We start from the raw sequence: 17,007 nt of genomic DNA, 5'->3' as shown, positions 1-17,007 counted from the left end.
AGTAGCCAGAGGTTGCATAATTTCTCATGTATAATTTAGTGAAGCTACCTGGGTTCCTGGAATGGCTTAAAGATCCTGGACCAGTAGACAAAAATAAATCTTGTTTCTCCTTTTACCAGTAATGGCAGCAAGTTTAACACTGACAATAGAACTGTTCTTTCTAACTATAAAGAGGAAAATACATGAAGGGAAAGGCCTTTTCGTACTCTTTCTTAAAAATTTAAGATGAAGAAAGTTTATATTGTTATTAAAACCAGAAGTTAGAGTAGACAACTACAAATCAGGCCTGACATCCATTTTTGCCTTCCTCTGTTGATTAGTAAGTTGATTTTCCTCTGGGGACTACCTCTTCATCTAGACTCATTCATGGGATCTGCGTAGGCCTGATCCTACTTTCTGGTTCCAGGGAGGACTTCGTGACCTAGTTCTGGCCAGTAAAAGTAATGCATCTTTCTGGCCAGGGGAGTTCAGAAGTGGGTATGTGACCCAGGCTGAGTTAATAAGCCATTCCTAGATGTACTGGGGGTGAGACAATCTTCTTTATTTATTTTTTAAAATGTTTTTATTTATTTATTTTTGAGAGAGAGAGAGCATGCACAAGCGGGGGACGGGCAGAGGGAAAGAGAGAGACAGAAGCGCAGAATCTGAAGCAGGCTCCAGGCTCTGAGATGTCAGCGCAGAGCCCAATGTGGGGCTTGAACTCATGAACTGTGAAATCATGACCTGAGCCGAAGTCAGACGCTTAACCAATTGAGCCACCCAAGTGCCCTGAGACAATCTTCTTTTATAAAGTTGTTGGGTTGGAGCTTTTAGGGAGCTCCCTAAGAATCCTGCCTACAGAGAGAATAACAATGGAACTGGACCCAGCTTTGCCTGAGGTCAGATACACCTATGGAATTTAAAGTTATATAAGCCAACAAAACTTCCCTTTTTGCTTAGGCCAGTTTAAATTAGATCCCTGTTCTTTGTGACTTAAATGCCATTTACTAATCCAGAAATTTTCACTGGTATCCTTAGCTTTTTTTCGGATGCCGTTAAGGTGCAGAGATGGAAAATACGGACAACTCAATTCTGGTTTTGGACCATTGGCAGCAGGACCTCATTTCTTTTATCCCAAATATTTAGAAAATAACCTTCTGATAGTTTTTACACTTCATGGCTATTACACATTCCATCTTAAATCCCTTTCCTAAGATGGCTAGCAGGATCCCAGCATCTTGCTCTCCCTTTCCCCTGACTGCAGAATTCATCGGATGTATCTTTCTCGTCTACACAGCTGCCAACCATGTTTTTTTCAAGTTCGCTCCTAGACCATCCTCATGATAGGGTGCACAGATCTTCCAGAGTGTTTTCCTTTATTCACCCAACCATCACCTGAACCAATCCCCTTTGCCAAAAAGATACATACAGTACCATCTATTTTATGACAGTGGAAACTATAGTACCTCCTCCCATCTAAATGTTTACAAACCCCTTTCTTAGATAAAAATTCTTATTTTAGCCAGAGAGTTAAAAAGAGGAGGATGTGTATAGTATTTGCCATGCAGCTCTTGAAAAAAAGACAATAATAAAGGTACTAATATTTTTTAGAAAACTCTGGAGCCATCCCATTTCTGAAATTACTTACAGGATATTCATGCTGCCATTAAATAAGCAGATAATCTTTATCTGCTAATAAAAAATACCCCAGCTTATTGCCAGAGGACTGTGATTGTCTTAACAAGTTTTACAGAAAATAAAATACCAGGAGATAACAGGTATTATGTTTTCTTTTGGCAAATATGAACATGTCACAGCTAGCATATCTTACTTAATTGGGCCTATAAAAACTCGCCAGGCCATTTCACTTCCAGTCATTGAAATTCTCTCAACTTGTTCTTTACAGCTTTTCAGAGTCTACATGAGAAAACAGCTACAGAACAGACTGGTTGAAAAGATTTGTAAGGTCTCATGTCCGTATTTACAAACCTTGCAATCTGTGTGTGTTCATTTATTTTAACACAAATGAAGTGAATAAATCAGGATCTCCTTTGGGAAAAAGAAAACCACCATATTTGAGACAAAAAGGACCAAATATGTCCACCGAGGCGACTCCTAAGTGGTCTCTCTAGAATTCCCAGCACCCTGGGCTGCACACCCGGCCTCCAGCAGAATTAACTGCTATCACTGAGCTCATTTCAAAGCGAATCCCTCTCTATACTACAGAATTTCTCACATATATTATTGGCCTTTTTTTTTTTTTAGTTTGGCCTTAGATGTCTGTATTCCTGGCTAGACTGTAAGTTCTCCCAAGGTAGAGATGATATATTCTGGGACTGGCACCTGGCCTCTATTAAGACAGAGCAAATATTTGTTAAAATTGGACAAGAGACAGAGAGAAAAGAGAGTCAGATGCAAATGCTATGGGAGCAAGTGAGAACTCAAGAGAGCAGTGGGGAAAGCCTTCAGCTCCAAGCCACTGGACATAGAACTACCTATAGGATGGCCTGGGAAAATCAGAAAGTTTGAGGTAGAATTATGAGGTAGAATTATGAGTATCGCTAACAACAATATATTAAAAAAAAATTCAAAGATCCTAATAACCTTTCCGGTGATTGCTTTACCAGTTTGGCTTTCAAGACCTTTGGGCACATACTTTTATTCTTTCTGGTCTAGTAGGTTCTTAGGCAACTTAATTTATTTTTTCTGTATTTTATTTTAGGGAACTTTATTTATTCTTTCTGGTCTATTTAGTTCTTAGGTAATTCCCTTCTCAATAGTTTAGAAGCTTTCCAGTATTGTGTGGATCCGGGGAATATTTATCAGGCTTCTAAATCTGAGGTACCTGGCCCGGGAAGTTCTGAGTCCGTGAAAGTGGTTTTTGATGATGCTGGTCCATGTAATCATTTTGTTAGAGAAGGTGAACTACTTTGCTTACTGCAGTGATTGGAATCAATGTCTTATTTAAAAAAAACTTTTTTTAATGTTTATTTATTTTTTTAGAGACAGAGCATGAGTTGAGGAGGGGCAGAGAGAGAGAGAGACACAGAATCCAAAGCAGGCTCCAAGCTATCAGTACAGAACCCAACACGGGGCTTGAACTCATGAACTGCAAGATCATGACCTGAGCCAAAGTCAGACCATTTAACCTACTGAGCCACCCAGGCACCCTGCCAATGTCCTATTTCTAGAATTGTGGGTCGGAAATCTTGATGACCACGTGAAGAAGCACCCGGGAGCCCTCTCTTGGGCTTCACCCTTCTCTTTCAGGGGCTGATGATCCAATTTTAACAAGCACTGTCCTTGACGATAAAGACCAGACTGATTAGGAACCACAGCCTGAATAAAAGCTGCCTTGTTGGGTCTGGTTGACCGGCAGGAATGAAATGTTACCTTTCTAAACTTGCTTTCCTAGATCTACCCAAAAGTAGGAAGACAACGGTGTAATTTCTCTGGCCTGTGCTGGACAAAAGATACAAGTGTTTTTCCTTGGCTTGGGGGGATGGAAGGGAAGGTTGCTGAGATTTGAATCCCTGGTTTGGAATATCTCAGGCGATCCCAAAGAGCACTAGTCTTTTATGAGAGTGCATTTCACAAGCATCCCTTTGGGAAGCCTTAGTCCCCACTTGTGTGGGAAACGTTAAAGTCAGTCGCTTTTGGCAAAGCTCAATACACTTGAGCATGGGAAACACAAATTAAAATAGAGATACTTCTTTATTCACTAGATTGTCTAATTCCACATTGCTTGGAATAAAAATTGAGTCATTAAGATAGAGAGGACCTGAGTGGATGGTTATCCATTTCACGATTGGTAATGGTCAGGGGAAACTCCAGGTCTCATGAAGGTTAAGTATCTTCAGCCTTTCAGCTTGACATAAGGGGATCCTATAAAGTAAGGTCAAAACAACCAGGACTTCTTGGTCTAAAATTACTTGTCTTATTTTGCTCATAGGAATTCACAGTGGTGTTGAGATGGAGAACTTTTCGATGCCCTGGACATGGTGTTCTGTTCTGCTTATGGTGAGAATGACTTCTCTTATTTGATTGCTTATTTGTTTCATCAAGGGAGCAGAACCTTATGCATACGGTCCATCATCAAAGTTAATATGTTGATCTCAGTTAAGTTTGAAATGAATTATTATTTAAATTGTCCTTCTGTGGAAATCTTTCGCTTCTGTTAGTGAGAGTCTGGGTGACCAGTGGCCCCGTCACTGTAAATGCCATTCTGTTTAATCCTAACATCTGTAATAAAACCAATAAAAAGCTATTTGTTTTGATCTATAGTTACAAAGTGCCTATCTCTGGAAGAGGCCAAAGCCATTTGGTAGGAGACTGCCAATCCTTAATTTGCATTTCTGATTGGTGTTTTTAAAGCCTATCATACAAGGAAGAAACTACTGGGCTGAGGAGTTTCAGTTGCTCTGCACAACAGTGGTGGGTGCTGCCATTGACTTTCAAATGCTAGTGTAAAAGTGTTAGGTGCTACGCCTGGGATGCCATGGCACCAGAGTGAAAGATAGAGGGAATCAGCTTGGTTTCTGGACTCTACTCTCCCAACCCCGACCTGGTGAGCATAAGTATGAGTGTACAAATCAGGAAAGGAAACTTTCCTTTAATAGATTTGTCCTTCAAAAGAGCTGGTGTCTTTAGTGGCCACCAGGGATAAGAGAGTTCTTTATGTGGCTCTCAAAACAGCACTAAAAACCGTAGTAGAAGGCAGTAACCATCAAATAGGGTGAGTGAGAGCTGACATCACGCAAGGACATCACTATTACCACGTACAGCTCTGCCCCAATAACACTGGTAACGAGAGCCAAGATTTATTGAACCCCAGCTCCGTGGCAGGCACTATTCCGAGTATGTGACATGTACTTTAATCCATCTCTAAGTACTCTCCTCTGGTATTTTTGTGGATATTCAAAAGTTAAGTGTATTTTGTCAGTACGGACTTACCTTCTTGAAAAAGACAAGAGAATGAATCGTGCTATCCTGGAAAAACCCACAGAATCTCTCTTTAGAGGACACAATATGCTTTTCAGTCTGTAAATGTTGAAGGATTTGGCAAAGGGAACCCTCTAATACTAAGACTGTTCTCATCTCAAAATAAAAGTATCTTAGCGATCAGCAAAATGAATTGTTCCGATGCAACATACAAACAACAGATATCTCTGAAGAGAACCATTCTGAAATTTATGTCTAATAACCTTTTCCAAAGGAAAGATGGCTTATGGTGCATGGTCTGTTAATGCTTGCCCAGATGTCTGAAACCCAAGAGATGGAAGGCAAAGATTAAGGCTCAGTAGATGATGACAAAGATTCCTTGTCTTCTTTAAAATATCGACCATCTGCTCCACCCTAACACATTGGTATACAAGTCCAACAGAGAGTAAATATGAAAGCAATTAAAATAAACTACTATGCATTAGTGTGGCTTGATTTATGTAAACAACTTCTGTGGGACAAGATGGCTGTGGTTTGGGTAATGTTCATATCTGTGAAACTCAAGTAACCTAAATATAAGTTGATATGGATAGAACATTCTTAGCCGTGTTCTGCTCGCAATGATCTCAGTAAAGATGAATTCAATGATTGGAATCAGGCATGCATGGGCTTACCCAGTGAAAGTCATAATCTAGCCTTGCTCTTCCCTCGTCGTCCTCATATAAGGTGAAACCTTCTCTCCGTGCCTGATAATACTCTTTCCGCAACTTCTGGATTCGATCAGTGCTTCCGCTTGGAGGACGGCCACTAGAGGACATAATCAAACAAACACGGTCACCCGGTGCACATCATCCTGGACACTCACTTTTTGATCTTGGTAAAGGAGCTAGCATCCAAATTTAGAAGATTCAATAATGTAACTCAAATATGCTAGGAAAACTGTAAAATCGGTAATAAAAGTGAACAAAAATGGTCTTTATGTAAATACATTTAGCTCTAAGGGTCAAAACATCTGACTTGGGATGAATAAATGCCTTTTGAGTGAAAAGGTAAGATAAGGTCCTGACCTTAAGAGCAATTAAAAGAGCTATCACTTTTTTCTTATAATCATATCCACAGAGTTTGGTTAATTTTAAAGTAGGTATTTCATTTTCTCAAATAAGAAGTTGCAAATTTGAGGCCAGTTGTTTGACCCGAATATTGGATGTGACACAGAGTTGTCATGTGCTGGTCTTCATTTCAATGACACTGATGAGTTTTTGGCTTGGGGGGTAGGATCCGTGTCAGTATAGGGGCACACAGGACATAGGGAAAGCAGAGAAGGGAGAAGCCATATCAAGACGTAAAAAGAAAAATAAAAAAACGGGTGACAGTAGACTGTGCCTTCTTCATTACTTGTCCATGATTCCCCTCCCCACTTCAGTCACTTTTTTCTCTTAGGAATTTCCATTTCTTCAGTTCTCATCCATGCAACCCCAAACTGTTCAGCCAGTAGCTCCCTTTTAACTCGGATTTGTCATGATCATTTCAACAGAACAAAATCATGTGATGCATTTCAGGGCTGGGAAGCAAGAGGGGAACGGTAGGCAGATTTCAACAATTGTTCAACTTCTCTGGTTCGTCTGAGGCATAACTGTCCTACTGTGCCAGACCCTATGTTAAGATCCAGGGGGGACATGAAAACAAACAGTTCATAGCCGTTGTCTGCAAAAAACACATGGTCTGGGAGGCAGGGGACTGAAAAGGATACAGAAGACTACAAGCCAGGTGCTACAATAGCGGTCCCAAAAGGGACTGTAGTGACAAAGGCTGCGTAAGCTGATTGGGGGAGGGCAGGGCCATGGAAGAAGCCTACGGAAAGCTCCACAGAGGAGGCAACACCTTAGCTGAGTCTTGAAGGACACATAGGTGCTCAACAGCTACACAAGTGACGTGGGGAAATTGCAGGTGGAGGGAAGGGAAGCGCAAAGGACAGAAATGAGGAAGCATCTTGCTTTGGGGGCGTGCAAAGAAGTCAGTCTGGGCCAGCAGTGGTCCTCAATTTCTTTTGCCCTGGCTCACATACACCGTGGGCAAAACACACTCCTCTCCCCTTCTCCTTTAGGAAATAAGTTAGAATAAAAATGAGTACTGGTGACTTTAGGGACATTTTGAATTTACTCTAATAAATGACAGAAGCATATCACTTGCAAATTTTGGTTCTTTCACTCAATTCATAGCAACGTGTTCGCCATAAGGACACTTGTGTTTGATGGGTCTGAGGATCACCCCTCTAGTATACAGAGTACGTGGAAGGGGGCAGGGAAGGGGAACAGGCGAGGTGGTGAAAGGGAGGAAGAGACCCACCGTGAAGAGCTGTGCCTGCCAGAAGATCCCCACATATTACAGTGGAGATTTAAGTTTAAATGAGACATCTCATTAAAGGAGATGTCTGAAAGCAACAGAAGTCATCTACTATTTTGTTAAAAAATTTTTTTGAAATGATACTTGTAAACCATAAAAAGAAAAGGGTGAGTGGACATCTTGTGGCAGAAAAGCATTCTTCCCAAACTGGATTCACAGCGAATCGGTGGCGTCTCACAATATCTCTACAAAGTTCACATGGGGTCTGGGCTTCCTACATCACTCTATAGACACCCGGTAGCCAAGGCTTTTTATTAAGAAAAGACAAACCCCTGGGTATCACGTATCTTTATTTTTCTCCAATCTGCATTTAAAAACTCTCCAGATAGTTCTGTTTCTCCACTATGCTTGTTTTTTTTTCAAAGTAGAAGGTTTCTAAACAAAAATGCACAAATGAGACTCGTAAATACAGAGAACATGCTGGTGGTGGCCAGAGATGAAGGGAGGAAACAGAAGAGCAACATGGGTGAAGGGGAGAGGGAGGTACAGGCATCCGGTTCTGGAATGAGTAAGTCATGGGGACGAAAGGTGCAGCATCGGGAACAGGGTCAAGAGTACCAGAACCACGTTGTGTGGTGACAGATGGTCGCCACCCCCGTGGGGAGCACAGCAGAACATAAAAGAACCGTTGGATCACTATGGTGCACACCTGAAACTAAAGTAACGTGTGTCAACTCAAAAAAAAAAAATAAATAAATAAACAAACTTAAAAAAGGTTCTGAACATTTGAAAAAGACAGTAACAACAATAATACAAAGGAACGTCTGATATGCTTTTCCGAACAGTGAGAAGGCAGGCAAGGTGGACTAGCTCTAGGCGGACCAGTTTCCCCTCCTCTTGAGTACTGTGAGCTGACTCCCGTGCCCGCGTGCACTGCACAGGCTTCTGCCAATGATGTGAATGTGTGAGCCATGCTCTAACTCACCAGATGAGTTCAATCAACACGGTGAAAACATTGCATACATAATCTATTAGTTTACCCAAAGAAATTGAAGCGCTGAATTCAAGCAGGATGAAGTCATCAGTAATAAGGGGGGAAAAAATTGATAAGACCCTGTTTTAAAACTCCCCCCAATTTTCCTACATTTGTGATGGAAAAAAAATCATACTCAGACTATAAACTATTCTCCCATATGTCTATAAATACATAAATTTAAAAATAAAAAAAATATGGGTTTGATCAGATTTTAGTCCTCAAATAAAGGGAATGGGGCAGGAATACAAAATCAGCTGTTTAGGATTCAGAAAATCCCCTCTGGCTGACAGGAACATGACTATTTACCCAGAAAAGAAATCTGGCTTCAGAGAAAAAACAGGGAAAAAGTCTAGAAAGTCATGGACCATATAAGTGCAGAACACGCTGTATCTTCTCCCTTGTGTGAATATTTTAAAGGAAATGGTGCAAACCTTTCATAATAACCCGGGACTGCATCTCACCCTTCTCTCTCTCTCTCTCCCTCTTTTTTTTTCTTCAACCCTCATCCTGCCCTAAGTAGCTGTTTTAGACTTTTCCCCTTAATTTTATTAAGCATTTAATATAATAAAATGAGGAAGATCAAATTCTGATTTCATTTTTCAGCTCCTTTCCACAGATAGTACACATTTACCATCAAGTCAATAAAAATGGCACGTACAGCTATTGTGACGAAAGCAGTTAATTGATGCCATTTTGTGTTGAAGATGTAGAAATTCGAAGAGGAATATAAAAACACCTTTGTCATAACAGTAGCAATAATTACAATAGCTATAAAATATGCACCACTTACATAACAAATACACTGATACAGGCTTTTACTCCTTCCACTTCCTGCCCAGAGCGGACCTAAGGACCTAGGCAATCAATTACAGCTTTCCTTCCTGATGAACCTAGACATGGCCTTAGAATCCTTCTCAACCCAGAACTTCAGAAAGCCACTACCAATCTACCAAGAGATTCTGAAGCATCTTTTGATGCTGAGGAACCTTTTGCATAATAGCTTCAGAAGTTTCATTAGATTATGATATCACACCAATAGTCTTGCAACTGTATAAAAGCAGCCAGAGTATCAATAACCCCACCTCCAAGTTCCTACTTAGATTAGCCTTTCTATATTATTTGTTCCCTGGATGAAGTAAAGGTTGGCCACGCTCACCAAAAAAGTCCCTATTCCACCTGTATTCATATGTAGATAATCAGTGCTGCTCCTGCACTTTCAATGTGCTGAAATTTTATGTAACATTAATGCAAGCAGCATAGCAAAACACGATTTATGTTGTAGTGATTTCTTGTACATTAGACTGCTTATGCCTTTAAAGGCAGATGCATAGTTAAGCAGGCTCTTTTTAGTACACTTTAGAGCTGGACAGAGTTTAAAGTTGTCAAGGAGTTCAGAAACCATGTCATTTTCTTCATAGCCACCTATAGTAATATATTCCCAAATGCAGTAAACCTATAGTAATACATTTCCTTATGCAATAAACATCACAGTCAGGCATTATCTGCTCCTTTGAAATCTACCCTGATTCTTCTTATTCTTCATACGCTCCTAATTTATGGTGACCTCAGCTGAAGTACATTTTACGCAGAGTGTTCATATGTGTATGCCATGGTCTCCTCCCGTTAGTGCTGCAGGCTGGCGAAAAGAAACTAACATGTATTAAGCTTCTATGATGCCCTAAGTGTAATATTTATGCTTTACATACATCATCTCCTTTAATCCTCAGTCAAATTTGTAAGGATGACATAGTCAGTGACATTTCACAGACGCCTGTACCGAGGCTCAAAGCAGTTAAGTAGCATACTTGGTGGATGGCAGACCAGCGGTTGTGTGACTTCAGGACCAGTGTGATTCCTACCATATCATGTTGCTCTGCAAGAAAGGCATTAAAATGCAGCAGGCATTTTGTAGCACAAGTTCACAGGCATTTCAAGGCACAGGGAATTTAGCAGAGCACATTTATAGCCATACCTTTTGATATTCTTTTATTTGCACAGATCTTTGCAATAAAAATAGAAATTGAAGTAGCTAAAGCAATAGATATACATGCAATGAAGTCTGTATTCATTAAAGAATGATGCTGGATTTCTGTGTAATTAGTATTACATCTCTAGACAAGCTTTTGTGGGAAAGTGGTATAAAAATGAATGGGGTGCAAAGGGGAATCAACAGAAGATGGAGATCCCACATGAAAGAGAAACTCTGGACCAAGACCAGGACTGAGAGGCGTCCAGCGTTGCTCCTGGTACAATTCACCACTGGCTACATGAGAGGGAACTGATTGCTAGCAATGAACCATTGCTGGACTTGTGAATTAATCCGCAATGACTTTGTGCGTGTGCCTGAGTTTGCATGCATGTAACTACATGCACCCTACGAGGAAACTGTATGTAACGAATTCCAAAGAGCTGTGTCATTTTCAGATAGCCTCGAGACATGTGGTTTTCCATTTTAAATAAGAAGTGTTTGACTATGGTGAGTACAGCCCTCATTTGAAGGTACCAGCCTGGGGTCCAGAACTGGCCACGTGGTTAAGAAACAGTCTTTATAGAATGGAACCTTAACAGGAATATTCCTACCTAATGTGATAATCCTACAAACTCGCTGAATAAAACCATTTAAATTAGATGAATGCATGTCAACAGTAATCGGTAGACTAGGGAGTGTTTTTGAGTTTGGGATTTGACAGATTCTTTAATATTTTATGAATTACTATAAAAATATTATTTTGATGCTTACCATAAATATTTTAATTATATAAATATAGTGTTATTCTTTCTATATTTACAAAAGGGTGTGATTTAAAAAGTTTTATCAAAAAGGATTAGCGTCTTAAAGATATGGAGCAAAGGAAAACACTTTTGCACCCTTTAAGAATGCCAAGATGCTATTCTCTTCCTGTTTCTCCCCCTATGGGAAAGATTGCTTGTTTAGTCTTTTTGCATTTAAGGACCTAAAGATAATCATAGCTTTCAATTTCAAATTTAGTGGTACCACAGTTCTGTCATAGAAAATAGTGTATACACATAGTTTTTTCAAAGTATGAACAGAACCCCAAAAGTACCTGAGATTCTGTGGCTTTCACACTCTTGATGATATAAATATAATAAAAAATATAAATATAATAAATAAAACATAAATATAATGAAAAATTTGAGAGATTCTCATAAATGCACTCATGATCACTAATTCAAAAGCATTTTGAAGATTTATGGAAACTATAGCCCAACAGCACTTGTACTAATACTCTACAGATTTAACATTCCACAGTGAAAACACTCTTATATAGTAAGCCCAAATATACTAAAGGAGATTTAATAATAAATAGTGGCTTTTAATGGGGATTAATTCCGTAGCACTCTTCAAGTGATATTTTAGTCCTGAATAGTTCTGAAAATTATCCAGTTTTAGTCCCTGTCTTCCCCCTGCTCCCAATTTCTTACAAATAATATCTCTTTTTACAAAGATACATTGACAAGTAAGGCTTTTAAGTTTAGTCCAGTGAAATTTGGGGACCCATCTGACTACTCATGCACAACTTTTACGAATTCTTCTAACTTCTTCCAAATTTGCCATCACTGTGTATGAAGGTGGCCCTGATTTGCAATTACTTTTGCAAAAAAAATTGCCCTAAATAACAAGAATATGCCTTTTCTCATACACACATTTAATTTATATCAGACTTAAGTTATCTTGTTGATTAAACAATTACTCTAAATTAAGAGCCCTTTGTTTACTACAACTGCCTAAAAATTACTGTATTAAGAGTTATGAGTTTATTTATTTTTTTATTTTTTTAACGTTTATTTATTTTTGAGACAGAGAGAGACAGAGTATGAACAGGGGAGGGTCAGAGAGAGAGGAAGACACAGAATCTGAAACAGGCTCCAGGCTCTGAGCTATCAGCACAGAGCCTGACGCGGGGCTTGAACTCATGGACCGCGAGATCATGACCTGAGCCGAAGTCGGTCACTTAACCAACTGAGCCACCCAGGCGCTCCAAGAGTTATGAGTTTAGAGAAAGAGCAAATAATATTAACAGACAAAATACAATTTTCACATCTAGAATCCCCCTTTATTTTGTGGCCTACTTTTTTTTTCTTAAACATGGATTCTTAGAAAAAAATTTTTTTAAGATTATTTATTTTGAGAGAGAGAGAGAGAGGGAGCACAAGCTAGGGAGAGGCAAAGAGAAGGAGAGAATCCAAGCAGCCTCCACGCCATCACTGAAGAACCCAATGTGGGGCTCGAACTCACGAACTGTGAGATCATGACCTGAACCAAAATCCAGAGTCGGACGCTTAACCGACTGAGCCACCCAAGTGCCCCGAGGCCTACTTTTGTCAATTATCTCTGACATACTACTTCATAGGTAAAGAACCAGTGCTTGGACATTTTGAGAGAATATTTAATGTCATATAGAAAACTGGTGGCAGAATCTGCAAACAAACAAAAAACAAAAAAACAGTGCTCTATACTAGTACATAACTTTGGAAACCATGTATTTATATACATTTCTAAGGGCTCTAAAAAATCACTCCTTATGTCAGGATCCTGTGGGGAGGCTGACAAACTGGTCCAGAGAGGTTGATAAGCAAGTAAGGTCATAAAGAAGAAGACAAAACCACGAAGCACAACGACGTATTAGCTCAGCCTGTAATCTTGAACGTGGTTCTTGCCCCAGCTATCCGATGCCGCCCGTGGCATTTTTGACCTAGATGCAACAATCTGACAACGTGACTTGGCCTACCTGGGCTCCTGATTTTGCCATGGCAACCCGAGTCTGACCTTTTGTCTTTCTCCACATGTTTTCTGTTTTCAGCATCTGCTCTCTTTAAGATCCTCGTCTTAGTATTTCTATCCCTAGTTTGGTGAACTGACCCTCTGACTCCTATGTCGTGAAGATTTGTCCACGAAATCTTCACCCTGGACTGGACCTTGACCCCAATGAGTCAAACCTTAGTGGAAATAAAGGCCCCCTTCCCTTGGCACTTTTGATTGCATAATGGTAAGCATTTCCACTCACACCATGAACCACAGCTACCATTTACTGTTGAAAGTAATCTCATTGATGCATGAAGGACAACTTTCTCCCCTGTGATTGATTGTTGTGACTAAGAATCTCACCAGATCAATGTCATCTCCTTTACTGATAAAAGGCATTGCTCTACCTTGGCTCTTTATCACTTGAGACAATGCGAGGCCCTGCTCTGATCAGAACATTCTGCTTCTCTATGGCCATTTCTAGCCAAAGTGGAAATTTCTTAGGAGCAATACGATTATTCACAATTCAACAACACACAAGTTATTATTCACAGCCTCAACTCGCCATTATAAGCCTGTAACACATAATTGCATTATTCTGATACTGTACAATGACCTTCTGGCTATGTTCAAATTTCAGAAGCCAGTTTTGACATTAGTCATAAAATATCCATTTGAGTTATTCATATTTTGAATAGTATTCTAATATATCTCCTCTGACATAGGGCAGTGTTTTTGAGCCTTACGTGGTTTAGATACACTCAAAGTTATGTATAAGCATGTGATACACGTTGTCTTGAAAAATTTTCCCAATTTTATTAACAATATAAAATATGTGGGGGTCACAGAAAGAATCTATCAAGTGTTTCATATGGTAATTTTCATTTCTTGAGAAAGATTTTAAAATATAGTTGAAAAGTTCAAACTGGAAGGCAGAAAAAGTAGCCTTTCATTTCTACTCTACATCTTTGCAAAACAAGCATGCATAGATGCAAAGAAAAACAGATTTGGACCAATTTGGAACTGTGAATCCACTGTGTCTTCTGTTAAAGATGACAAATAAACCATGCTCTGCACCATAATTCATATAGTTACAGCTCATCTTAAATGGCTGAGCTATAGTGATATTGTACCATTTAACTGTATTTAAGTGACGCACCAAATTATTAAGCTTAGACAGAAATGAGAGCCTGGGGAAAATAGCAATTTAAATAGTGATAGTTTTCCCATTGGCCATTCCATGAAATAAACAGGTGGTCCTGGACATGAGCTGGGTTGATTTCCCTCAGCTGGTGTCTGCTCCTAAGTGTCTCTCATAACGTATGCTTTACATTGTGCTGAAGATGATTCCAGTATTCAAAAAGTTGTTTTTAATGTTTATTTATTTTTGAGAGAGAGAGACAGAGACAGAGAGACAGAGTGCGAGTGGAAGAGGGGCAGAGAGAGAGGGAGACAGAGAATCCGAAGCAGGCTCCAGGCTCTGAGCTGTCAGCACAGAGCCTGATGCCCGGCTCGGACCCATGAACTGTAAGATCATGAAGTTGGTCGTTAACTGACTGAGCCACTCAGGTGCCCTTAGATGATTCCAATATTTTAAGATACGCATTACTTATACAGCACGGCTCCTTATGTGCAAGCCAACCACTTCAGCTGGTGTCCAACCAGAGGAAGAGCTATCTGATACAGTGCTAAAAGAAACTCTGTTGGATGGGTATGGTGAAAGATTACAGGCAGGGTCCAATCCAGTCCTCTCCGAAAGTGTTTTCCAAGGTTAATTCTGACTATGCATAACTTTTGTTTCTAGAAACTAACCTCGAGACATGATTCCACATTAAATGTTCCAAGTTTTCTTGAACAATTTTATAGTCCAAAAGAAATTTTTAGCAAAGCATTGATAAAAAAGTAAATGGAAGAAACCTATACAACTTGTATTATTTTAACTGTTATTCACCTTCTTGAGTTGAACAAAAGCGACTTAAAGAGAAATAACTTTTGTTGCTTATATAGTACTTGAACAAATTAATGATACTACACACACACACACACACACACACACACACACATACACACACCCCTTCTCAAAGAAATTCTCACCAACAATTGCAGGACTTGCAAGATAAAATTATTATATTTTAGGCTTAAATCCAACACAGCCTGAGTTTTAGGAATATATTGACATTTAGATGTGGATTAAACTTTTAGGGTCAATTCTGGGAAAAATAAGCCTTTGTGGGCTGCAGGCCATAAAACCTTGGGAATTCCCTAGGCCCCCGTGAAATTCCTTCCTCCTCAGAGGAAGCAACGTAGAAGGTCTGTCTTCTCCCAGGGGATCATGGAATGCCATCAAAGGCCACTGATTCCTGACAGCTGGACAGCTAGACCTTTCCTTTCAGACAATAAGGAAATAAGGCCTAATCGATTACAGAATTTAGAGATTGTAAGTGATTTAGTGTATGGATGGTGGGTTTTTTGTTTTTGTTTTGTTTTTGCTTGAGAGGATAGTATCAGTCAAGATAGGCTATTGTATGCTGCTGTGGTAACCAAATGTCAGTAGATAAAAATAGCAATTATTTACTCACATAACAAGACTTTCCCCCCCCTTCCGATAGCAAAGGTTGGGAAAATAAAGTAACAAAGAGAAAAGAATATTAAAAAAGAAAAAAAAAAAAAACAAGTGTTCTGATTAAAAAAAGTGAAAGACTGTGATTAAGGAGCTCAACACTAAATGTTAGGAGACAAAACCTTCTAAGTACATGTGATATGGAAGCTAGACCTTACTTTCGTACCCATTAAAGGGATATATAATAAACTGTCTAAACACCCAACAGGAATGCGTGGGTCACATAGGTATGTGACTGTGAGGCAGGTCTTAATTATCACATACATGGGGCTAAGTCATACTAGTTCATAAACACAGAATTTGATATGCAGTATTCTGATATGATTAGCATAAAATCAATTAAGTCCAGGAACTTATTTAGAACGTGTTTTGATATTAGCTTAATTCCATTCGTTCCTTTTATACCTATATGCACAAATGCTGAACTCTTCTGCAATTTTAAATAGAGTTATGATAATTACCCAATTCAAATAGATTCGCAGCTTCAAAGAGCCACATAAAAAGTTAACATCTACTTAGGTCCCAAAGGGTGTCAAACCCAAGAATGTTCCGGAGCTCTCATTTACCTGGGTGTAAAGTGAGCTCTGGTAACCTTGTAACCTCATGTTGACCTTCTGACATGAGGGATTTATGGGATAGAGACAGTTTACGTTATCATCTCCCACTGCCGGTTTCAGTTGTTTTTAAAAGATGTTCAGATTCTTAAAGATCCTTCTTAGGAGCATGGTAACTTTCTTTTCCAAGTGGAATAGAAAGTAACAAATTGGTATCAAACTTAGATCATCAATTATTTTTATAAGTTTTCTAAAAACCCTCTGAATGCTTTCAGATGTGTACATTTATTCAAACTTACATTTATTTATTCTTAAATACTGCTATGCCCGTGGCCCTGGTGCAGTAATGGTGATTAAGACCCAGACTCGATCCTAGAGATACTTCACAGCCTTGTGGGGGGAGATGGAGACATAAGTAAATAATTACAGCACAATGTGGCAATTATTCCGTGGAAGTATCATGAGGCATAATGAAGTCCTGCAGTAGCCCAGAGGAGAGGTGATTAGGTCTGTTTGCAGAGGCCAGAGAAAAGGAAAAAAGAAGAGCAAGGATAAGGAGAGGGTGGCTGGGCATGCCAGTGGAAGGCACATCACCTGTCAAAGGATGGCAGCATGATGGGGCACATGGTCAGGCACGGTACACGTGTGAAAGTGGGTGGAGAAATTCTGGGAAATGGAGCCGGTAGGACTTGAATAGCTCCACGCGTCAATCTTTCCAGAAGGGACACTGATGTGGAATCACTGGAGGATTTCAAATAGGATGGGTGTC

General features: G+C 39.6%; 1 protein-coding gene across 1 annotated transcript in view; it reads right to left on the bottom strand.

Moving 5' to 3' along the window:
- The window catches only part of PARD3B (par-3 family cell polarity regulator beta), a 1,003,697-nt gene that overhangs the window by 98,524 nt on the left and 888,166 nt on the right, over positions 1–17,007 (bottom strand). Inside the window, exon 21 of the mRNA XM_042995147.1 lies at positions 5,595–5,727. Within this exon, the coding sequence (XP_042851081.1) occupies positions 5,595–5,727 (133 nt within the window). The remainder of the gene's footprint in view (positions 1–5,594; positions 5,728–17,007) is intronic.

Source organism: Panthera tigris, chromosome C1, assembly GCF_018350195.1.
Source record: "Panthera tigris isolate Pti1 chromosome C1, P.tigris_Pti1_mat1.1, whole genome shotgun sequence".
Lineage (NCBI taxonomy): Eukaryota > Metazoa > Chordata > Mammalia > Carnivora > Felidae > Panthera > Panthera tigris.
This window is presented reverse-complemented; position numbering and strand designations above follow the sequence as displayed.